We start from the raw sequence: 26588 nt of genomic DNA, 5'->3' as shown, positions 1-26588 counted from the left end.
AAACGTATTATTAATTTTTTAATATTGAACATTCATTCGAAAAATATTATCTCTTTATGCATCCAATTGATTAAAAAGTTTAAAACATTATATATGAGTTAATTGTTTTTCAGAAACAAATTCATTTTTTTAAAACTACTCACTGCCTACTTTGAGCTTGCATTCCGGTTGTTTGCCACTCCACTTGGCATCGCCTTGGCAAACTCTTTCTGTGTTGCCAGCTAACCAATAACCTTCTTGGCAACTAAAGGAAGCTTTTTGTCCAAAATGTTCTCCTGTCACCTTGAGTATACCATGTTCTGGGGGAGAAAGATCTTCGCAATGCAAGTCTGTAGAAAAATGTAAACATGATTATGTTTGCTAAACGTAAAGATATTTGCTATTTATAAATTTACAGTGAAGACAGACAAAATAATATGGAATAAATGCAACTCTGCTTCCCCACTTATTCAAATATTAATAAATGAGGGAAAATTGTGTTTAAAATTACTTGCTAAAACATGCGTATTCAATGACAATTTGCTAGCTCTTCAACCTGTGTAATTGTTTTGCTGCTACTTATGTTTCTAGTTGTGAAAAGGAAATTTCATTAAAAAAGTAAATTTATAATAGTTTTCCATGCCATATTAACGTAAGCATACTCTTTTATGATTTTAAATTCAATTCAAGAAATAATTCCTGGCAAAGGAACATTAAGGAGCATTTTTAAAGGGAAAATAACCAATCTTTGAGCTAAAAAGAAAAATCTTTCATGTATGTCACATATGTTGAGTAATTTTTACTCCAGCTAAAAAGGCAGTTATCAAGAAAAGCTCATTTTCGGTGATGTTGTCTAACTTTCGGAAAGTTAAGCAACATCTCCCCATTTCAAGAAGCGATAAACCATAAGAAATTTCCATCTTTTTCCAACTGCAACATGAGTCTAACCCTCTATTTAGCTAGAGCTGTGAATAGTTTCCTATTAGCAATATTGGTTTTATGCTAACAAATTTTTTTTATTGTTTGGTTGTTTTTCGTGTAAAATGAGTTTTGATAGTGGGTTCGAGTACCGAATGAGTGCTGTCATTTGTTGACTGATGGCTCTTGCTCTCTCTAATCTCCTATCTGGGACTGTGGAAGAGTTATTTAATCTCACCAGAGGCCTTTTGCCGGTTATTTAGTCAAGGGCTCTCATCTCGTCGAGAGTTCTCTTCTTTATTTTTTCGAAATTTCTTTATTTTAATTTTTTTAAATTTTTATTTTTTGTTGCAGGTTTCTGTTATTAGCATCCAGTAAATCCCAACTGCTGAAGTTACGGGAGAATAATAGAAAGTCAGCGTTTGAATTAGAATGATCAACCTGGACTAATACATACAGAGTCTGGTCTGGTCTCGAAAATTTGGATAGCGAAATAAATGGACGTCATAATTGTAAACTTAATTTAACGGGAGAGCCTCTTTAAGAAATTTATGTTCTGGACAAATACGTTTCGTAAACCAATGCCGGTAATTGTTATATTTTTACACATTGTTCTTCAAGGGCTCAGTATTGTAGACGTCAATAAATACTCATTGTTTTATTTTATAGACTCTGTCTTACTTAAGCCATAAAACCGAATTAAAATGGGTTATTGTGGATATTTGTTTGAAATTGTAACCTGTACTGAAATTTACTGGTTACTTTGAGTATGCATAAGCAAGGTCAGAATCCACAGCACAATGTTATTTACGTAATTTTGCTCTTGTATGTATAATTGTTGTTGTAATAGTTTGAAAAAAAATGCATTTATTTGCTGTTCTTACAAATAGAGTCTGTTACTTTCTGTAATTGCTTATTTTTTTCTTTCATTCTTTTTATAATTTCCTTGTTTCGTTTCACCAAAAAAATAAATAAATAAATGTAACTCACAAAAACTCATTTGAGTCAGCTGTTATGGGATAGGAATAGATAAATATTAATCTCTTTCTGTATGGGATTCATCTCTTTCTGATGGGAATAGATAAATATTATATTTTCCTGCTAGTTTGCGATGACATGGAATTTATCGAAAGTTTCAAACATGTTTATCGTTAGATTTATACAAGCAATCTATATTAAAAATATGTTATTGGTGAAATCAACACTGCTTCTCATTGCTATGCCTTAAAAACTATTAGATGAAAAAAAATGAAATTTTGGAAATTTCGAGAAAAAAGAATGTTTAAAGGACATTCAGATAGCACAATTTTATTGATGTAATAATACATTTTTCAGTTATTTTCTGTCAAGGTTGATTTTATTTTGCTTTACTCATTCAGTTTTCGCAAAACTGAGTACGTGGCTGGATATCAGAGAAATTACGATTTTTTTTTTACAGCCATCGTATTTCAATGTTTGAAAATATTAATGTGTCACACTTGGGTGAAATTTCAATTTAGTTTTAAAGTAAGATAACCTATATCACAATATTTTCAAGTTTTTTGATAGAATAAAAAACAAATCGTAGGAAAATTATAATTTTGTGCACAGAGAAATCTCATTCCAAGAGCTCAAAATGCAAGAAAAATAAACACTGAAACTAACCTAATAATCTAACTAAAGCTTATCGCAATAAATAAATTGGTAGAAATTTTACAAAAATCAATTACAAATAATTTCCCCTTCAAACGAATGGAGCTAGTTTTATTGCTGAGATTTTTATATGCGTAAGAAAGCAGATAAGGCAGATATTTTTTTAAATATTTATTTCTATATTGGGTTCAATTTGTGGTTGCGAAATAGTAGAATATAATTGGCGAAATATATCAGAATAAACCTATTTCCATGTTATAATCCGTTTTTACGTAACAATCAGTGATAATTTACAACACTTCATTGAATGCAAATCAGGGACGCAAATGCTTCATCAGGGATTTGTATCTGATGGGTTGTTTATGTGGCAAACAAACTCAGATCGCGGATTTCATATTATGATTCATACTAGATTTCAATAACTATGATTGTTTCATATTAATACTATGTATTAAAGCGGTATAAAAGCACATAAGAGCGGTTTTAATAGAGTCATTACCCAGTAGGATTAAGGTTATAATAACGGATAATTTATTCTGGTAAAATTACATTACTTTATGGCAGAGGTCGCCAAAGTGGTCTATATAGACCCCCAGGGGTCTATTTAACAAAAGTGGGGGTCGATCTGAGCCAGGGGGTCGAATGGGGGTCGATCCGAATCGGAAGGGTCGATTGGGGGTCAAAGAAAAAACAGTTCTTAATACGAAAATCACACATATCTAATTGAGTATGTAAAATTTGTGAATATTTTTTATATTTGAATTAATATCAGTTTCTTTATAGAACATAAATTAATAAACGCATCATCAAAAACGTGGACATCAACCTGCAAGATGAGTTTGCTAAATTATTATCGGATCTTGAAGCAAAGACGCTTTTTAAAAATTTAACAATAAGTAAATTTTGAACAAATATATATATAATGTAAAAATATGTAGAACTTTATGAAATAGCTCAGCCTTTTTATGCTAGCTTTTCCTAGTTCCTGTATGGCTGAAGCCGGTTTCAGACACGTAAATTCAATCTTAACTAAGTACAGAAATAAATTAAATGTGGAGTTACGAGGGGATTTAAAATTAAAATTGACCTATTTTGAACCCAATATAGCGAACCTTGCAAAAAAAAAAAAAAAAAAAAAAAAAAAAAAAAAAAAACACCAGGCACACTCATCTCATTGGTTAAGAAGCAATAAATCTGTAGTTACTTTACTTATTATTTCTACTTATTTATAATTACTTATTATTTAATAAATATTAAGGTATTTAAATTTCAACATTAATATATTTTTTATAGAACTATTGTTACACAATGTACTATTACTTTAATAAATGTTTAAATCATAAAATAAATGTACAAACACAGTATCTAATAGAGTTTTATCTTAATTAACAGATAATTACTTTTATGGGGGTCGATGGAGATTTCGAAAAATTATATAGAGGTCGATGATCAAAAAAGTTTGGCGACCCATGCTTTATGGTAATGACATTTCTGGCAAAGAACCCACACTTCTGGGAATAAAAACCTAAATATACGGTATTTAACCCATTCATTCGGTAATTTTTTTGTAGTTCTTATTACCACACATTTAACAAAAAATACAAAACGGAAAAATAACTCTAACCGAATGAATGATTTTTATGTCATGCTCTAAGGAATCATGATAAAATCACCGAATTTACCAAATTTTATCACATATTATGAAACCATATTTTATAGTTAATTTTAAAAAAATCATTACCAAAGGACTTCGGTAAAATTTACTGAGCTTTTTTATGTTTCGGTACAGCCGGAGACATAGTAAAATTTTCCATATTCGTGTAATTTTGAACATACTTTTCTTTCAATGTACTTAGAAAAAGTGTAATAAATTTATATGAAATTACACTGAGTTAATAACTTGTAAATTTATAATAAATAATATATAGAATACAAGATAAGTCCGCATAAAAAGATCTAATGGAAAATACGTAAAAGAAGGAGAAATAACACTAATTAGTAGAATATTTGCTTGGTAAAAAAAATTATTCCTTAAATAGTTAGTCTAAAACCTAATTATCAAAGAAAAGAAAATTTTTTTTCTCCTTTCTCATGGTTATATCCTCATAAAATAGCTATTTACCAACATTTTGCGGATATATCCGAGTGAATTGGGAAGGAGAATAAATTTTTGTTCTTTATTAGTTTTCAATTATATTAACTTAATTATTTTCAACTAGCTGTGCTTTTAGTTGCAAAAAGTATATCATTTACGACCCAATTTTACGACTTACGAAAATTCTCGATAAATTTCACACTGCTTAATTTTTCCCTAATTTAACACGTTTTACAGTTAGAATAAGCTATTTTATGCAATTTTTCGTTAAAAATATTATAAAGTATTACATTTTTTGACATATACTCAAATTATTCAAAAATATGTAATACTTAATATTTCATAATATTTTAAAGGAATTCTATCTTAAAATAGCCTATTCATAATGTAAAGGTATCGAATTACATATGACTGGCTTAGAATGCCCGACAATCTCAAAAATAGAACTTTTGTAATCTTTAAACTGCATTTTGTTATTTTTAACAATCATTTTGCGATGAAATCAAGTGATTTTTATCAAAGAGCAAACTCTGAATAATTTGACGTAAATATTTGCTATTCCGTGTGTCATAGTGCACTCTGCTTGTTCTGCAATTTTTTTTCTTCTGATTTTGAAACTTCTTGAATGGAATAATAAGATGGAGGGTTTAGTCCTCTTGTTTGTCATGCAAATTTATTGGGTTCGACTTTAAGTGAGTACTTATACACTCATGCTTCTTTGATGTTGCACTTCATAATTAGTTAATGTTAATTGAATAATGCATTACATTATCCTTTAAAAGCCAAAGTTCATTTTTGGAACATGTTTTCGTTTTTAAAAAAAAATAACGAATGGTAATTTAATTCTTTTGTTTGTTTATATATATTGAATAAAAAAGCCATTCGTTATCATCAAAACAAACTAATAATATCAAAATCTTTATTACATTCTGAATTTATGTAATAGTCATATTTTAAAGAATGTTTGGTATCTAAAAGAAGTAAATATTTTATTAATTCAGAGTGCCCTCAGTTTGAAAAAATTTAAAAATTGGTCTGAAAAGATTGGGCCTGCCAAAATAGTTTAATTCTGATCCACCAAAAAATGTTCGTAAATTAAATATTTCCGTCAAAACTAACAAACTGAATTTTTAAAATCAAAGTGAAATTAAAATTTTTATGAACCCTACTAGGCTCATGAAGCATTTTTAAAATTTTTCAGAATGCAACTGCTTTGGAATTTGATCGAAAATATGTTATCACTTTTTCCAAAGAGCCACCCTTTTCATTACTACAAAAGATCCGGCAGGTAAACAGTTAAGTCTAACGCATGTGACGAAATTCGTGCCCTTAATTAAGTGAATAAAAAATTTCCTTCAGATTGATAAAATGAAACTTAGGATTTTCAAGTTTACAATTGTGTCAATAACAAAGAAAATTTCGCAAATTTATGATACCCATTGTTTACAGTGCACATATGGCTGGTATACCGTTAAGCCTAACGAAATTCGTATCCTTAAACAAATGAATATAGAAATTTCATCTATATGGAGATATGGTTGCTAAGACCATGTTGCAGTTTACATTTTTGTCAATAAAAAATAAAATTGTGCAAATTTAGTGAATACACTTCCTCGCAGAGCAGACACTGGGCTTTTAAGCCGTTGAACTTAATGCTTTCAAAAAAATACATATCATAAAATAGGGGAATAAAGTCTTTTCTTTTATGTGGAGAAATGATCACTTAGAACATTTTCCATTCTACAATTTTGTTCACAACTAAGAAAATTTTTTGAGTACTCATCTTAGACTATTCATCGATTAATGTAGCTCTATAGAAATTTGTAACTCTAAATAGGCAAATATAGTAAGTTTCTCGATATGGTGAAATAGTAGCTAGGAATATATTTCAGTTTGCAATTTCCTCAATAACAACGCAAATTTCGTGAATTCCGAGAGGGTATCTATTTTTTACAGTGCAAACATATAAGTGAGAAGAAAATCTTACAGATTGAGTCTTAGTTAAGTAGATTTTAGAGAATCGGGAATATAGTCAAGAAAAGGAAAAGCATTTGCAGTATTATTTAAATTTAAGGTACAAAGATAAATTAATCGAGGTGTGTGTCTCGTACATATGCGCGAGAACTGGAAGTCTGCACTAAAACATCCTTATTACTATATGAAACCAATTCTCTTTCAAAAACAATATCGAAAAAAGTATATTACTTTTTTTCGCATCATCTATCCCATGTTTTCTTGCCCAAACTCAAATTATTGTAACAGGATTAAGGGGCTTTATTGTTATACATTGACTTACAGAAGTTTCGGTTTTTCTTTCAAACCAAAGAAAGACTTTTCAACAATAGGTAATCTCTTACTTAAACGAAATAAATCCTTAGATCAAAAACAAAATTCTTAGATTTTGGGAGCAAAAGAAAAATGCTTTTATACCCACAAAACAGTTGTAAGAGGATTTCGAAAAAATTTCTTCTAATAGTTCAGTTCACACAACACAATGGTAATCCTAGGAGTGATACATTTAGAAATAAAAATATAAAACACAAAATGAAGTCAAATGGATAAACAATCCCGTATTAAATGTCCTATTTGAGATGCAGAGCTAATACTTACTTCAACATTATTAAATAAATTATTTAAATTCAATTAATTGCATATCATTCTTTTTTATATTAATTAATTTAGCAAACGTTTAACACAATTTATTTATTCAATGATTTATTTTTATTAATTTCAAATGAAAGAAATCTTAATAAAAACTGATAGTTGGACAAAACATTTGAATAGTTTGCTATTTCATTCAATTATTCTTAACTTAAATTTTTTTCTTTTGTTTTAGTTGCAATTACTTAAAACTACTCAAAAATGTTATTTACTTTAAATTTAATTCTTTTCTTATTGTAATGAATTATATTCATTTGTATAGTTAAATATAATGCTTCATTAGTTTTCTTAACAAGGTTATGTAAATTGAATTCATAAATATTTATGAAAGTCATTCTTATCAACTATTTTTATCAATTTGCAGCTTAAATCCATGGTTTACTTTTCCTTGAAGAGTGACTTAATAATAAATACCATTGTTTAAATTGCCTAGACAAATCTTGATTAGGTATCGCGTATTCAAATTGCAAGTAGCACGAATCATATTGATCTTTCAAATAATTTATTGTAACTACTTATTTTTAATCATGATTAATCTTTTGATTAGTAATCACTGATGAATGATAGTCTTGTGTTTGATTACTTTCAATGGATAGTAAAAATACGTTCTATCACACTCTTGTTGTACTCTTTTTACTTTACATATCACTTTAAAAAATATTTCGCACGTGGAAAAGGAAGGGGAAAGAATATACCGTGCCTTGCAATCTTGTGAACAATTTCGTATCATTGAACGTCTGGAGTTATTACACTTCGTCATGTAATATCTGACATTGCATTGTCTCTTTTAACACTGATTGTGGGGATCTCCCCGTTTCATAAACTACATCAGTAAACAACTGATCGGGGAGTCCTGCTTGCCAACAGCTAGTTGTAGCTGCTAAAAAATGCGCGGTGGCTAGCGTAATACACAGACGCAATTCGTTCGACAGGGAAAGCGCTAAAGCAAAAAGCATATGGATTTTGACTTTTTAACTTATTTTTATTTCTTATACACTCATAATAATTAATCAAGACTTTGTAGGACTCAATTATTTTACGAATATTTAAACCAGGTTTAAAAAGATTAAATTTTATATATATATATATATATATATATATATATATATATATATATATATATATATATATATATATATATATATATATATATATATATATATATATATATATATATGTATATATATATATGTATATATATATATATATATATATATATATATATATATATATATATATATATATATATATATATATATATATATATATATATATATATATATATATATATATATATATATATATATATATATACAATACTTGACTTTGACTTTTCTAAGTCAAGTATTGTAAGACATCAATGCTCTACAATTGTTCGATTTAGTTAAAAATAATAAGAATGAAAACAATAATTAGATTGAAATGGTATCAGTAACAAGTTTTATTTTAATGGAACAGTTAATGTCTTATTGCACATGGAAAGTATAGATTGCAAATTACATTAAATTTGTAAAAACTATTCAATCGATGGAAACAAAACTTCTGAAACTCGTTAATAGAACATTTTTAAACTACTTCATAAGTTTTAAAAAATTAAATTTCTACTAAAAGGCTAGCAATAGTGCTTTTCGTCAATAAATCATGTTATATTTTATAACTTTTTCATCAACATAAAAAGTCAATATAACAATATTTAGAATTTTTCAAAAATTGCTTCGATCTAACATAGAAAGTTGGAATAAAATGACTTGTTATGATAAGGCAACAAACAAAGTTTTTCGAGTGAACTTTAAAGGAGAATACAATTTATTTTTTGCGAAAACCTAATCACACATTTTTCGAAAGAGGTTGGATGCTGATTATTGGCGGTGATAGAATCTTATTATGAAAGTGTCTGACAAAACATTCAAAATTTGGGAAGTCTAACTAATCGGAAAACTTGCATTGTTGCCAAGCACGGATGTACTCTTACAATAATAGTAATAATAATAATAACCATAATAATTACTATAGTAATAATAATTATGATAGTATTGAAATCCATGACAGAGCTTCAGTTAAAATTTGAATGCTTTAGCTAGTATTTATCTGGTGGGAAATATTTCTTGAACGTAAATTCTTTTTGATGATAATATCATGATAAATTCTGCTGTTAGCAGAGGGGAATTGATTGAATCTTGCATCCACATCGGGGATGGAGCTTCAGTGCAGTTTTGAGTACTCTAGATAGTCAAAAAGTAAACTAAATTTTGACTGCAAAGCTCCACCGACACAAACATTCATCCATCGAGATACCATAACAAAAGTAGTATGAGACCATCGATTCAGTAAAAATGTAGTAAAATGAAAAGAATATTTTTACCAAGATTAAATTATTCATTTAAGCGATATAAATATGTTTGTAAAAAGTATGAAAAAAAATTTTTACCCATCCAAATTTTTACAAAGCTATCAGTAACATAATTTTCTTAGTTAAAAAGATTTTAGTTTTATTATCAGAGTATATTTAATTCATTGCTTTCTACTAAAAAAAATGAAATAAAATAAAAAATAAAGAAATTGTGCAAGTAGTAGGCCACGCGATCTAAGCTACGGAAGTGACGTCATAGTCAACCGGAGATTATTTCTGCTCCAACCGGAAGTTGCTTATTTCTGCCCGCATACAAAGGGAAATTGCTTATTCCTGCCCTCCTATAAGCCGGAAGTTTCTTATTTCTTCCCGTATACTTATTTCTGCCCGCCTGTAGTTTCGATTTTAGTTTCGGTTTCTGTTTATTCTCTAATTTATTAGTTTTTTGAGGGTGGCAACACTTATTGTTTTTAATATCAGTTTTTTAAGGATGGCAACACTTAGAAACTTTGTTATTTGGGGAGATATTGTATATTATGAAGTTATGACGTCATCTTTTATTACATAACACATAAATGATATCATGCTTTACTCTAGTGGCGCCATCTATGTGGGAATTTTAAAAATAAAATAACTTTAAATCTATTTTAATATTTAAATCCGTTTTAATATTATTTATTAAATATAATTAATTTAAATATAATTAACTTCAAATGACTTCAATATGCGTATATAGTTAAATTGTTACTGTTTGCGATATAAAATTGATTTTTGAAAGAAAAAAAACTGATATTAACTTTAAGAACTTAACAATTTAAAAAAAATAATCCTTTTCTGTAGAATACTTTAACTTTTTTTAAATAATTCATTGAGTTAATGTAGTATGATATTCAAATAGCGTTTATTTTAATTTTTAGATATGTGAAATATGTGGAAAAATATTCACGCATAAAAAGAATATGGTTCAACATTTGAAAATTCACTCGAATGAAAAAGACTTTAAATGTCGTTTATGTGATAAGGTGTTTAATCGAAAGTGTAACTTGAATAGACATTTAAGAACTCATGAAAAATCGAGAAAGTTTTGAATGTGAAGAATGTAAAAAGACATTTTTTCGAAATGATAATTTAAAGAGACACTTACTGACTCATTTAGTTTCGCATAAGTTTAATTTGTGTAGTGAATTTTTAAGTTAAAATTTGATTTATTCAATCATATCCGATCCATTCACACACCGTCGTGTTCAAGAAAAAAGAAAGATAGATCATTCCACAAATAACAATAAAATGATGAAGAAAATTATGAAAATGCGTTGGGAGTGTTTAAGAAAGAGACAACGAGAATTAGGAAACTATGAAGTTGTGAACGAGTCCCACATATCTCAAGTTTTTGGGAAAGTTTTTTCGGCTAATTCCTAGAGATGGGAGTCTGGATGGAGGATGAACTTTGTAGAAAGTAGAATTTAAATATGGGTCCTTGTCCCGCACTCTGAAGAGTACATAGAACTAACGGATTCTCCTGCCTTCATGATTTAAAATTAATGTTAAAATGATTTTATAGAAAATATTTATTGATCTAACTTAAAGTAATCATCTTAAAATCTTAGCGAACTAGGAAATAAGGTAACATTTTTATTTCTTTTTAACAAAATTTTCGATTTTTTCAAAAAATATGTATGTTTTTGCAAAAAATTTTCTCTTTTAGGAAAATATTTTAACTTTTTGTTAAAAATTTGCTAGTTTTATAAAAATATTTCTAACTTTTTAACAAAATTTTCCATCTTTTAAGAAAATATTTATACGTTTTTACAAAAAATTTTCCCTCTAAAGCAAAAATTTTAACTTTTTGTTAAAAATTTGCTAGTTTTGCTAGTCTTTAACAGAATTTTCTATCTTTTAAGAAAATATTAATGTTTTTACAAAAATTTTCTATCTTTTAAGAATAAATTTTAACTTTTTGTTAAACGTTTTCTATCTTTTAAGAACATATTTATGTTTTTTCAAAAAATCTTCTATCTTTTAAACATTTTTTTAACTTTTTGAAATAAATTTGCTAATTTTATTAAAATATACTTCAAACTTTTACACAAAATTTTCTATCTTTTAAGAAAATATTTACGTTTTTACAAAAAATTTTGTCTTTTAAGAAAATATTTTAACTTTTTGTTAAAAATTTTCTACATTTTAACAAAATATTAATGTTTTTGGAAAAAATTTTCGATCTTTTAAGAAAAAATTTTAACTTTTTGTTAAAATTTTCTATCTTTTAAGAAAATATTTATGCTTTTACAAAAAAAAATTCTCTTTTAAGAAAATATTTTTACTTTTTTGTTAAAAATTTGTTAGTTTTATAAAAATATTTAAGTTTTTGCTAAAATCTTCTAGTTCTCTATATATTTTTCTGAAACTTTTTGTATTAATTATTAAAGAGTGTAATTTTTTCTTGATAATATAAACTTTTTCACGTGTGAAAATGATCAATAAAGACAAAATATATTTTAATAAAATAAATAACATTTTATTCAAAGTTTCAACCAATCACTTCTGCGAGCATACATCATATGTTTCTTAACAATTTTCTGAGAAATAGTTGTATTCCCACGTTCTATAACAAGTATGAAGCACTATGTTGCACTTTATATTATGACTAATTGATAAAACGTAGATAAACCCCAAACGTCCTGTACAGACATTATCTTTGTAAAATTTTGTGAGAAATAGATATCGTGTTCAAGTTCTGTAATCAGTATCATTTAAATATATACTTTCAAATAGAAAGGCTATAAATAGTTTTAAATTAATTCCTAATTTGAAAATAAAGTAAGTTAATTGTATTATTATAATATTAAATAATAATAAATGAATATGTTTTGAACATAATTAGTTTATAGCGGCAAAAATTCCTTTTATATGTTTCTTAGATTTAAATTAATTCATTTGAAATTTTAAGTAAATTTAATATATAATTGATAATATAAATATGTCGTTATTCATTTTCTAATAGAAAATAAAATCAAATTTATTAATGTTTTTATTTTAATAAAAATATGATTGAATAAACACCGTAGATATATTGTTATATATTAGTTTTTAATTAGATAATAATTTTTTTCGTAAATGATTTTATAGAAAATTAATAAAATTTATATTTCTTAAATATCTATATTAATACGTGTTGGAGCTCTTGCAAAACTAAAAATTAGGTGAAATCAAAGGCATCTGTCCAGTTTTCAACTAACAACCATTCATTGCTAATATCATATTCATTTTTTCATCATTAGTGTGATTGGGTAATAGATTAATTAAATCATAGATTATAGTTTTGTAAAAATATTTCAAAATTTTTATTAACATTTTCCAGTTTTCAGAAAATACTTTTTATTTTAGTAAAAAAAAAATTTCTAACATTTCAGAAAATATTTTTTATTTTTATGAAATTTTTATATCTTTTAGTAAAATATTTTTGCTTTCTGTAAAAAATATCTTAGTTTTGTAAAAATATTTCAAACTTTTTATTAACATTTTCCAATTTTCAGAAAATATTTTTATTATTCTGGGAAACTTTCTAATATTTTTATTTTTGTAAAAATAATATCCAACTTTTAAGAAAATAATTTTATTTTTGTAAAAATTTTCTAGTTTTTCAAAGTAAAACCTTAAGTTTTTCCTCTGATCTCTGTACATTCACAGGATACTGATTAACAAAACCAAGCCCACTGCTTGTCGTCGGACTAAGCGTAGGAGGTTTTCGTGGTTTTCCTCTTCATATAACATGGGTACTCACAAAGTCCACTTCGAAGACATGTATTGTCTCAAGATCTAGGAGTTCCCTTGTCTCCTGGGTTCAAAAATGACAAAACTACATTGATAGCCGTAAATCCAAACGAAGGTGATAAATATCTAATCTTATAAATTAACATTCATTGACCAAAAATTAATATGTCTTTAAGTCTAATACTCTTAATATTCACAGTAGACATACTTAATAAATACATTAATATAGAATCAATTCATTTAAATGTATTCATTAATATTGATTAGGTTAATAATAATTAAAGTCTATTATATGAACTATATTTATATTAAAAAATAACTAAAATTATGAGTTATTAATATATTTTCTTTTTAATATTTAAGTATAGATGGAGCCATTAGAATAAAAAGCATGTGCATGATATCATTTATTTATTATGTAATAATTAACACGTGTATGGTCAGTACCGTTGCCATCCAGAGAAAGTTATAATAACATTAAGAGGGGGGCAGAAATAATTATTTAATAACTGTCAAAGGTTAAGTGAAAAAATATATCGATGAAACTGTAGGATGATATCGATATCAAATCCTTTTCATTTATACACGTGTTCAAAATACAAAAGTTTAACTTATTAACACATATCTAACCAAGCATTCGTGGGTCAGTGGTTATGATATCCAACTACTGACCCACGAAGGTTTTTTGATGGCGTGAGTTCGATCCTCAGCCTTAATTATATTTAATAAATAATATTAAAACAGATTTAATTATTAAAATAGATTTAAAGTTATTTTATTTCTAAAATTCCCACATAGATGGCGCCACTAGAGTAAAGCATGATATCATTTATGTGTTGTGTAATAAAAGATGACGTCATAACTTCATAATATACAATATCTCCCCAAATAACAAAGTTTCTAAGTGTTGCCATCCTTAAAAAACTAATATTAAAAATAATAAGTATTGCCACCCTCAAAAAACTAATAAATTAGATAATAAACAGAAACCGAAACTAAAATCGAAACTACAGGCGGGCAGAAATAAGCATACGGGCAGAAATAAGCAACTTCCGGTTTATAGGAGGGCGGAAATTAGCAACTTCCGGTTGTAGGCGGGCAGAAATAATAAACTTCCGATTGGGGCAGAAATAAGCTCCGGTTGACTATGACGTCACTTCCGTAGCTTAGATCGCTTGGCCTACTACTTGTGCAAATAGAAATACTAAACAAGAGGAAAGAATGAAAAAGTGTGGTAACCCATTCTACCATTTTTTTTTCGTAACCGTAATATTTCTGACAATTTTCAAGCTATTGTCTTAAATCTCTAACTAAAGTTAGATAAAGGAACTCTATGTGGTTCTAGAATTTTTCAGTGCTACGGGTATTCATTCTGTCAATCCTATAAATAAACACAATTATTTTAATGTCAGGCGAAAGATTTTAGCATTTAAAAATATAAGATTTTAGCATTTTAAAAGATGAAAGATAGAACTTTGAGGAAACTAGATTTGAAATTATCAAATATTCTCCTTTAACATTTCACTGTAATTTTTATGCTTCATTACCATTCAAAATTAAAAAAAAAGTGCGACAATATTTTGTGCCACCATACATTAGTGTTTAAAGATAATGTTAATAAAAATTATAATATATATTCTTTTCAAAATATTATTGTCTTGAATATGACAATGATTAGTATTTATTTCTATTTTTGCACTTTATTTCATTTTTGCAGCCAGACTCCTATGAAATTAATTCAAAAGAAAAATAAAATGTTATGGAATTTAAATATATATTATTTTATGATAAATATGAAATGCGTTCTAAATTCAACAGTAGATTTAAATAAAAAAAATATTCATTTATAATGCAAAACAATTTATATTTGGTTTTATATGTTACATGAAAATAAATAAATAATTGAATCAAAGCAAGTTCTGATAAAAAGAGCAAGACAAAAGGCAACACAATATATGTTAAACTTTTAACTGGAAATTATTATAATTGAAAGAATAGTTTCTTCTGAAAAGCTTTTTTTTGCGGTAAGTAGTAATTGTAAATCTTATTATTAATGCATTTCTAAGCTTTTATGTTATTTATAGAGCATAGCCGTCTTGTGCATCTTTTAGAGCCTTTCTGCCAGCTAGATTCAACAGATGGCCGGCTTGTTCTCTAATGTTTCATTTTATTAATGATAAAAGAGAGGTGATGTCATCCATAACAATTTGATCTGGATGTGCATAAATGTTTGTGTGCCGTATCATTTGTATTGTAACCTCCATTTTTTGAGGTGCCTATGCTTAATAAAGAATAAAAAAGACTTAGGAATTTTTACGTATAAATTTTGAAAATATTTGGAAAAAAAAAGAATTTTTGCAGCAAAATTTTGTTGTCATATAAGGGATGTTTTTATTAAAAAGATATTGCTTATTATAATTTTTATTTAATTATTTTTTTATTTTATTTTACTATTTTTTTGTCATTTATGAGGGAATGTTTTTACAACAGAGATATTTCCTTTTACAAAAAATTAAATTTATATAAATACAGTCATTTTTGCTCAACATATTTTTCTAAAATCAATATTAAACACTCGTTGAATTTTATTTTAAATCTGAAAAACGAGAAAAATCACTTTATTGCAGAATTTAATCTGAATATTATACCGCGATGTGATCAGTGCCGTCATTTTATGCCATAGCTATTGATTTTAGATAAAGTAATATTATTAAACATTTTACCTACATTGTAAGATATTCCGGATCAAATTACGGTATAATGTATCGGCAATTTGAGTGCATCATCCGTTAAAATCCACTAAACCGTGAAATACATTTTTACTGTACATTTTACAGTAATATTTATTTAATTACAGTGATTCAGTGATTTTGCTGTAATTATTACTGTAAAAGTTATAGTACATTAGATTTTTCTTTGTTCTATAACATGTTCTAGTAAAAATGTAAAAATGGATTTTATGGAAAAAGCACCGGTATCCTGAGCGCCGGTATTTTTATCTGCATTTGAGCCGGAATTTTTTACAATGTAGGCGTTGTATAAAATGATGCAATGGTTTTGCTTTTCGGCAAAAGCATCATTCTATTTGTTTTCTCTTGCTTTGCTGTTTGGCGGATAAATGCATTATTCTATTGCTTTGCTTTTTGGCAGATAGATGCATGATTCTATTGTTTTGCTTTTTTGTCGGATAAATGAATCATTCTATTGCTTTGCTTTTTGTCGGATAAATGCACCATTCTGTAGCTTTGTTTTTTGGAGGATAAGTGCATCAGTCTATTGCTTTGCTTTTTGGTGGATAAATGAATCATTCTATTGCTTTGCTTTTTGGTAGATAAATGCATCATTATAATGCTTTGCTTTTTGGCAGATAATTGCACCATTCTATTGCTTTGCTTTTTGGCAGATAAATGCTTTTTGGCGAAATATGAAGTATAAGAACCCTGCTGAAGGAATGAACGCATTTATTTTTTGCTTTCTTTTTTCTGTTTTTTTATTTTTAATATATCACTGAGTTTGCGTCCACAGAAAAATAACATTCCTTTTATTCAATTAATAAAGTTTTTATAGTGCACTAATTTTATTTTAACCAACTCTTTAGGTTAATGTTGTCTGTTGATACTGGGTAAATAAAAGTCTATGATTAACAAATGGGTCATCCAATAATGAATTAAAGGAAAAATCAATTATAAATAACTAATGACCTTCATGGAATGGCGCAAAAACATTAAAGCTATACATTAACTCAATCAAAACATTGTTACAATTTCTTTTTATCATTATTATTTTTTGCCCTTACCACTGACTTAATGTGATTAACATGAAGTTCTTAACATGATTAACACGAAGATTTCTTTTTCGATCACAAGAACGTTTTACTCTGTTCTTCGTACTGGGTAGAAAAATAAGAATCAAATAATCAGTACTAAACAACACTACAAAATCGTGCACAAAAGTTTAAAATAAATACCGATGCTAATAATAAAGTTAAAATAATTCCAGTGTTTTTCATTTACTTATTATTATTATTAGTTACCCTTCGCGGTGGCTTTATGCTATTAAAATATGCAAAATACATATTAAGTAGTTACTCACATCAAAATAAATATAAACTTATTCATTATCATTTGGAATATTGCTGTTGCTCGAGGTAATTCATAACATTTAAAATTTACCATCATCAAAAAACTTTTTCTTGTGTTTATATCTTTAAGGGGCTGTAAAAATTTCAACATAAAAATGTACAGTATATGTGCAGCTGCAATCGGCACCAAATTAACTCATAAAATACTTTGTACCTATATAAGATTATATTTGGTACACATTAGAACGGCACTAATTACAATGATGCCAGCAGGGCCTATTACCGCCAGCAGTGCCGATTACCAAAATTAAGCATTATTGGCAGGGCCCGATTAACCTCTGAAAAAAGGGGAAGCATAATAGGATTTTGTGGCCTCCCTAACTTGAGCAAAAGAAACTTTCGATATTTTTCGCCCATAAACAATATATTTTAAAGAGACAAGAACCATGTGAAAACTATCAGAACCTTAGAAGGGAATACAGAGATCTTATGCAATCATGTTGGACCCTTCTTTACGTGCTTTATAGTAACAAAAACATGAGGGAGTAGCTAGCACATGTGTTAACAAAATTTAAATATTTCACTAATTTAAATTATTAAATTACTAGTTGTTTTAAGAAAGGTTCTTTGCAAGATTAGTCTCTTTTTTTAGGCCAATTTGTTTACTAGTGGCAAAACAACACAAAATTCTAATTCAGCATAAATTATTGTTACTGCACCAGAAAAATCATACCAAATAATTTTCAAACATGAAACAAAATATTTTTTGTACTTTTTTTTTCTTATTATTTCTTTTATTATCATAATTTTTTTTGTTGCCAAAAATAAGAAATTGGGTCCTTAATTTCAGTCATTTGGGCCCCCCCCAGTAATTCAATGGCGACTTTTTATAGTATATTTCCCCTTAGCGATTGAGTACATTTCCTACATTAATTTTGCTTTTTAGTATGCAGCTTATTTTTTTTACTTCAGTTTTTACTTATCACTAAAATTAATTAAGCACCATCAACATCAATAATAGTTTGCAATTTCTTTAGCTCTCTTAAACGAAGTAACAACATTTTCTCCTTAATTTTGCATTTCAATACAAAACTTATATTTTTTATTTCAACTACCGTACATTTTAATTTATTTAGTTTTATAGTAACGCGTTTTAAAAGAATCCCTATAAACAAAATAAACACGTAATATTAAATAACTTTAGAAATGCTAATGTGGTAACGTAGTCCGTCTATGCTTTCAGGATCACGTTGATCATTCAGGTAACCTAGTATGACGTATTAAAATAGCTAAGTATAACGGAACATGCAGTAAACAACTTTTTTGCTTAAAGCTCTAAGCTGACAAAGATCACTGCTCTTATCTTTAAAATATTTGACAAAAATAAATCGTCTATAGTATATCTTGGGAACAATGGGTTCCTCTAAACCAATGAGAAAATTTTATTTTTTAAATATGCCTGATAGAAATATATAATTAAAAAATCAAGATTCTTTGTAATTTGTTTGCAGTTGTACTTATTTAGCTTCAAGTTGAATTTGAATTTTTAGAGAGCTTTCGGTAAACAAACGCACATACAAATTCTATATATGTATATTAAAGTAGTTTTATTTTATCAAATATGCCAGATATAATTGTGAATTGAAATTGTGAAACTTTATCCATAACAAAGTAACTTTATTATTATAATTGTATTACTTTTCATAATTAACGTGCATGATGTCAATCTTAATCTCTGCTTTTAAAAATATTTAAACTTTTAAACATATTATATTTAATATTTTAACCAAATCTTATAGTCGATCTTTAATTAAATAAAAATATCCCGTGATAACCACGTTATATAAAATTGGATCTTAGACACATAATGTATATTACAGATAAATTTTCTTTTAATTTTTATTGCAAAAATTTATATCTTTAATAAGCTTTTTTCTTTATAGTTTCCGGTTTCAGTCTGTCTACTTCATCTTTAGATATTGTTCGAGAAAAAGTTTAAAAAAAAGTCTACCTTCAATTCTTTCTTAAAGTGCCAAAAATAATGACAAGCAACGAAAGTTTTTTTTTAAAAAAATGTCAAATCTGAACACTTTAGACATCTTCATAAACTTAATATCTAATTAAAATAGAATATTCTTTTTATTTGTTGCAGTATTGAGACAGTTTATTTTAAACTTCAGTGTTTTTTAATGTTAATAATCTTCTTAAGTATTTATATATTTGACATTTTTCTAAAAAGTTAATCTTTTTATTAGAAATTCTGAGCCAACTAATTTTAAGCTTTTAGTGTTTTTTTAAAAATATTATTATCGTCGACGAAAATCTATCGATTCTTCCAGAATAGTGCATCAATTATCGAAGTTGTAGCTCTTATAAAGAAGAATTAAGTATGCAATATTTTTGGTACATATATTTTATGTTTTTTGGTATTTAAATAAGTTTTTTTAAACTTTTTTAAATAAGATTCCATTCAGCATTAGGAAAATTAAAATATTTAAGAAACAAAGATTTTAACACTTTATAATCAAATAATAATTAGTTTGAAGTAAAAAACAAATTGCTATCGTAAATTTTCATTTTCACTGTAAATACTAGAATGTTTACGAACAAACAAAAAGAAAATGGACGTGGCTAAAAGAAAATGGAAATGACCTTACTCTTTTCATAAAAAGGAATTTCGGAACTTAATATCTTGCGAATAAAAAATAATAATTAAGTTATTTCGTGCGAATAAAAAACATTAATTTAAGTTATTCTTTATTGTTCTATCTTTGGGAATTCGTGGATATGAGAATGGCATAATGTGATATAATATAATAGGAAATAATCTGAGAATAGGAAAACGCAACGTTAAACTTTAATAAGAAAAAAGGAAAATCTGAAAGTACATAACATGATAAGAGATGATCGTAAGAACACATAACAGTTACGGTTAAGTTATAATAATTCTCCCCTACCAAAATTGGAGGTGACATAAAAGTTTAATATAAATGATAATCTCTGAGGTATTCAGGTAGTCTTCTATTGCGCTCAGAGTGACGTGGTAAAATTGTGGGCAAAGCCCTATCTTGGAGCACTTGAACTTGTGCCTTTTTCCTTGGAGTAGGAACACTGAAAAAAACCTTTCCTTGTTTCAGAGTTTCTAGATTCAGATCTGAAGAATTGATTGAAATATGTGGTAAAGGTACTCGAATGGAATTCAGTTGGTTAATGTGGCACTTAAGAGTACAACCTGAATACAATTTAACAATGAGATGGCGCGATCTCTGTCTGCGAGTTACAATTCCGAACTTGCACACTTCGGCATTGTTTTGATACATACGCACTTGAACTATCTTTCCTATTTGAAGAGAATGTGCAGGCTTAGTAAAAATTTGTTGACTTATAAAAATGATTTGGAAAAATAGCATCTAATTGTATCCGAAATTTTCTGTTTATGTATAGTGCAACAGGAAATTTTTCACAAGCAAGTGGTGAGGTGTGATAGCGTAAGAGGTTTCTATGAACTTTCTCCCTTAAACTTCCTGATTCCTTGGATATTGATTTTAGCCGATGTTTGAAAATTTGAACATTTCGCTCAGCTATGCTAATTGATGCAGGATGTCCAGATGCGAGGAAACGTTACAAAATACCGTATTTAGAATAATATAGTTTGAATTCATCACTTGTAAAGATAGTGGCATTGTCAGAAACCATTATTCTGGGAAATACGTGAAAAGAAAAGATGTCATTTAAAAGTTTATTAGTTACACTAGAAGTAGGTGCATCTTTCAGAATACGAATTTCCGCCCATTTAGATTTAGCATTAATGCACAATATAAAATATGTCCTTAAAAAGGGGCCAACGGAAACCATACATATGAATTCTTTCCCAGTTGTATTCTGGATCATCCAAAGGATCTATAACAACTTTTGATGAAATTTTTGGGATTTTTTTGGGAATGAGATTTTTATCTTGCTTAAATATTATTCCTTGTAAAATAAATAACTCATTTATTACTCTTCGAATTTTAATAATTATATGAGCTAAGTCATAATAATTAACTACATTAAAAAACATACAATAAAATTTACAATGAAATATTGTTTGATGAAAAACTTAACTTGAACATCTACCTCAAAAATAAAATAAAATAAAATAAAATAAAAGTTCGAGTGGAGCATAACACTTCACGTAATGTTTTACTTAGGTGGACTCGGCTTATGCAGAAGCTGCACGCGTTTCATCAGATTGCATTTTCTCCGATCGTATCACGGTTTAGAAGTAAGTAAATGTGGTGTGGAAGCATAACCGATTCACAAACTGCGATAGTCACAGTCCAACATAATCACGAGATTTGTTTTCGTGACATTACACTTGGAAGGGATTGGAATTGCTACTACTTGTTATTGTTCGCCATTGAACAACAAGGTCACTTGATGTTTGCTTTTTCAAATTACAGCTTTTATTTCACAAAATATCTGTACAACCACAAGTTGCAAAGATAATTATAAAGTACAACCAAAAGTTACGTTTGCAAATTATACAAAAATGAAGAAACAAAAGAACAATAGATGAATGCAATTGAGCGGGACAACTATTAAGTATCTGAAAATAGTAGAGTAAGTGATACTTATCATTTTATTTTTTAGTTTTCATTTTGCAGACTTAATGATGTGATTCTTAATTACATAAGAGAAATAGTTACATATAACAATTAAAATGTTTACGGTATTGTTCAGTGTTTATCAAGGAGTGCTATACTATCAAATTAGCGAAACATTTGGCTCCTTAATAAAACTATTGATAGTGAAGTAAAACAAATTTCTGTAAATATTATTAGCTTTTTGAAATTTTTGATGAATTCAACTTGTGCAATTTAACTAGTGTAAGATCTCAACTATTTCTTAAAGTATTCTTGGATAAATACACCTGCGATCCGTAGAACTTAAGTGGGTGACATCACAAACTTACTGAGAGGCCATTGTCTCATGGTGATTATTTCCATTACCATCTGCCCTCCGTTTTGGAAGTTGTCTTCGAATCCTCATTAAGAGTAAATGCCAGACTATTACCAATAGCACGCAAGTTTAACTGTAGTGCGACATCAATGGTAAAACCAAACCAAATATATATTCAGAGTTTTACCAGTTTACCCTTGATATTCAACGATGTTTTAATGAAATTTTCTTTTTTAACAAAATTGTTTTTAATATAAGGTAATAAAAACGTGGTAGCGTATAAAAATATGAAAATGTCGTTGCATAATGCGTTCCAAAGAATAAAAATAAGAAAACATTGCATGAAAAAATTCTCAACTAAGACTTAAATTGTGAAACCATAATGCTATGCGTTGGTATCTATAAATAATTTGCACTGACATATTTTTACAAAATTTTTGTATTGCTTACATTTGAAAATTGAACAACATCAATCTGACGAATTGTAAACTAAAACTCTTTTAACAATTGATAAAAATAAAATATACTAAAAAATAAGATATTACATGACGGAAACAAAACTTGAAAGCATCCAGGGTTGTTGTCATAAATAATATCGTATTAAAAAATATCAGATTTAAAAACTATGGGGAAATCAATAGCAATCACTGCCGAAAATTAGATAGAATTATTGTCCAAAAAAGTAAATACTGAAAGTGAGATTCAGAAAACGCAAAAAGGGAAAATGATTCAACTTTTCCCCTAAGAGGGAAAACATACAGAACTGTTTTTATTCTTACGGTAGTGGTAGTACTAGGTGTGCCCAAGGTGGTGTTGACATGAAAATGTCATGTCCGATATGTTACCCTGTTACTAATTTGTTTCATTAAATTTATTGTTAATATTACTCACCCGTTTAATTATTTATTATAACAAAACCCTTACTCACATGTAAAACACCTTTTTGGCGTAGTCTGCATCATCGTTGATTTATTTTGTTAGCGGGAAAAATAATCTGATGCCATCTTGTTTTGTTCAGCGGGAAAAATAATCTGATGCCATCATCATCAGACTATTACCAATAGCACGCAAGTTTAACTGTAGTGCGACATCAATGGTAAAACCAAACCAAATATATATTCAGAGTTTTACCGGTTTACCCTTGATATTCTACGATGTTTTAATGAAATTTTCTTTTTTAACAAAATTGTTTTTAATATAAGGTAATAAAAACGTGGTAGCGTATAAAAATATGAAAATGTCGTTGCATATTGCGTTCCAAAAAATAAAAATAAGAAAACATTGCATGAAAAAATTCTCAACTAAGACTTAAATTGTGAAACCATAATGCTATGCGTTGGTATCTATAAATAATTTGCATCGACATATTTTTACAAAATTTTTGTATTGCTTACATTTGAAAATTGAACAACGTCAATCTGACGAATTGTAAACTAAAACTCTTTTATCAATTGATAAAAATAAAATATACTAAAAAATAAGATATTGCATGACGGAAACAAAACTTGAGAGCATCCATTTTCTCTAAAGTTTCTGATATAGAATAATTTTTTTTATGTGAGCAAGACATTTTTTGTTTCATTCATTTATGAATACCTCTTAAAAATTATTTATTTCAAATTACGGGGGAATTTTTTGAAATATTATATTATCAATAAGCACTCAAATTATTACTAATTCACCTCTAGCTACCCACCACTATTATTGTCGCTAATCAAAATTTATATACTATATTTAATCTATATTTATTACTAATCAAAAACTACTTTTAAATTGATTTCATTACTGATTTACTTTTTTTACATAGTTTACGAAAAATTGGAAAAATAGCTATTAAAAAACCATTCTTCACTGTACTAAAAGTCAATGGTAGTTTACACTTTGAACAAAAAATATTTGTGGAAAAAAAAGTTATGTATTTAATGTCAATATTACCTAGAGCAGTTTACACGCAATGGAAGTAATAAAAAATCGCACGATAAAGGAAAAAAAAATGTAAATACATAAATAAAAAAAAAAAAGAATTGGTAAGGACTTTGTAATCCCATTGTTTTGTATGCATTTAAATGACATTTGAGACAAACATCGCGGTTGAGTTGAGAATAACAAATCCCTCGCCATCTGTCTTTCTATCAATCAGTTGAACTTGTGCCCGCATTGTTCTTGATCTAAAGATAGTTTATTCCAGAACTTTAGGGTAAGAAAGAAGGATATTCGGTAGCTGAGGGACTTTACTGAAAGCCACCAAATTCGAAACTCTCACGGGGATCCCATCATTCTTTCGTTTTTCTTTCAGAAACGTTCGACAATAAAACAATGGATTTTTTCTCCTCTTTCTGCCTGGGGAGAAGAAAAAGCAATTGGTGGTGTGTCTCATAAAAAACTTTGGTATTTGCAACAATTACCCGGAGAGAAAAAAAAAACCCCGACTGAAAAGGGCAAAAAGAAAATAAAGAAAGCAAAGAATGAGAGGAGAATTGATTGTTCGATTGGCTTTTTACTTTTGACCAAAAGAAAAAAAAAGAACATATTTATTACGTGGTGCTGTCCACAAACAGGAATGAATTGCGTGCTGATTGAATGCTTAAATGTTCCTAAATTTAAAAGGTTGAAACACTGTATAAAAATGCAAATATATTCTGACTAAGGCTATTTTATATCACAGTACACAGGAACAGCTCATTACTGAGCAATATTTTATTTGCAAAAGAAAGGTAGTTGTACATATGAGGGGAAATGTTGCCATCATTGCCATTAGTAGAATGGATGACTTGAGTTTAAAATGTTGGAGGACTTCAAAGGTATATAGGTTTTGACAAAGAAGAGGGAAGATTCAATGTGTGGCTTATTCCAATATAGCACAGAATTATACTGAAGAGTTGTTTTGCAAACAAGCAGGCTATCATTTGGATGAATCCACCATTGATTAATCTAAAAAAAATATGAGCACAGCTGCCAAAACATGGTAAAATTTACCGTGTTTCTGACTCTATGGGAAAGCCAAAAAGTGTAGTCATTTAAACCAAAGCGCTTTGGAAATGGTTTTGGTGAAATTAGCTATAAAATATTGTTGTATAATACGTATGAAATTTGTAATTTTATCATGAGCAGGGCAAAAACACGATTTATTCAGTTAAGTTGACTTCTCAGTTTCGTTTTTTTTACTAAAAGTGGGGTAATAAAAACTATGGACCAGACTTGAAAAACACACTAATAAAAACTTGAAAGCCAGAAATTCTGGAAAAATGTTTCTATATGAAGTGAACAACTATCAAATAAATCGTTTAAATATCGTATATTTTGATTTTATTACCATTTTTTATACCAGAAATATCATTACTTAACAGTAAGGTAATTTTACCAGATTTTTTTCTGCGTATTATTCGATATCTTTTATGCATCCTCACAAAATGCTTCCGATTTTAGGGGGTCCACTTGTCATCAAACAAAATGGCATCACATCCAGTCTGCGACTGTGTATAGTACTAAATATCATTCATTACAAAAGAAGTAAAGTAAAACGTTCTTATTCAACAGTAGTTTCTTTATCCTCGGGTACTAAAAATTAGAAAGTATATTTCTTTTTTAATTTTTGTTCTTTTTTAATTTTTTTTCTTTCTTAATTTTTCTCTTTCTTTTCTTTTTTTTCTTCTTTTCTTATATTTTTTTTCTTTTCCTGTGGATGAATTTTTAATGGCATTGAGGAGAAAAAATCAAGGCTTGCGTGGAAGGAGAAAGTTAAATGTTTTCAATTCTTTTTCCTGTTTTCTCTTGAAAAGGAAATGATCTTCATGTCCATAATTATTTAATCAGGTACATTACACAATTACTAATAAATGAGCTCGACAGTCTATACATATTTGAGTGATAATAAATAATAATTTCTTTTAACAAGTACGACCAAGGGTGTGTGATATCTGGTACATTACACAATTGCTTATAAATGAGTTCGACAGTTTATACGCATTCGTATGATAATAAATAATAATTTCCTTAATAAGTACGAATAAAGTTGTGCTGTTCCAATACTCATTAAACTGTTCTACCTTATAGTGTTCGATTTCACGAGCAGGTCGTTGACTTTCGGAGGGGATGGCTCCCCTTACCAATGCGGGGGAACCATCCCCTTCGCAGAGGCTAAAAATTGTGATGGCATG

The 26588-nt window shown here is 27.9% G+C and overlaps 1 protein-coding gene across 3 annotated transcripts in view; it reads right to left on the bottom strand.

The window, feature by feature from the left end:
- The window catches only part of LOC107441765 (sushi, von Willebrand factor type A, EGF and pentraxin domain-containing protein 1), a 432093-nt gene that overhangs the window by 183920 nt on the left and 221585 nt on the right, over positions 1-26588 (bottom strand). For all 3 annotated transcript variants that reach the window (XM_016055134.5, XM_071179755.2, XM_087165022.1), the window contains exon 3: positions 144-329. In XM_016055134.5, the coding sequence (XP_015910620.3) occupies positions 144-329 (186 nt within the window). The remainder of the gene's footprint in view (positions 1-143; positions 330-26588) is intronic.

Source organism: Parasteatoda tepidariorum, chromosome 1, assembly GCF_982258835.1.
Source record: "Parasteatoda tepidariorum strain Cologne lab strain chromosome 1, Ptep-v5.0, whole genome shotgun sequence".
Taxonomy (NCBI): domain Eukaryota; kingdom Metazoa; phylum Arthropoda; class Arachnida; order Araneae; family Theridiidae; genus Parasteatoda; species Parasteatoda tepidariorum.
This window is presented reverse-complemented; position numbering and strand designations above follow the sequence as displayed.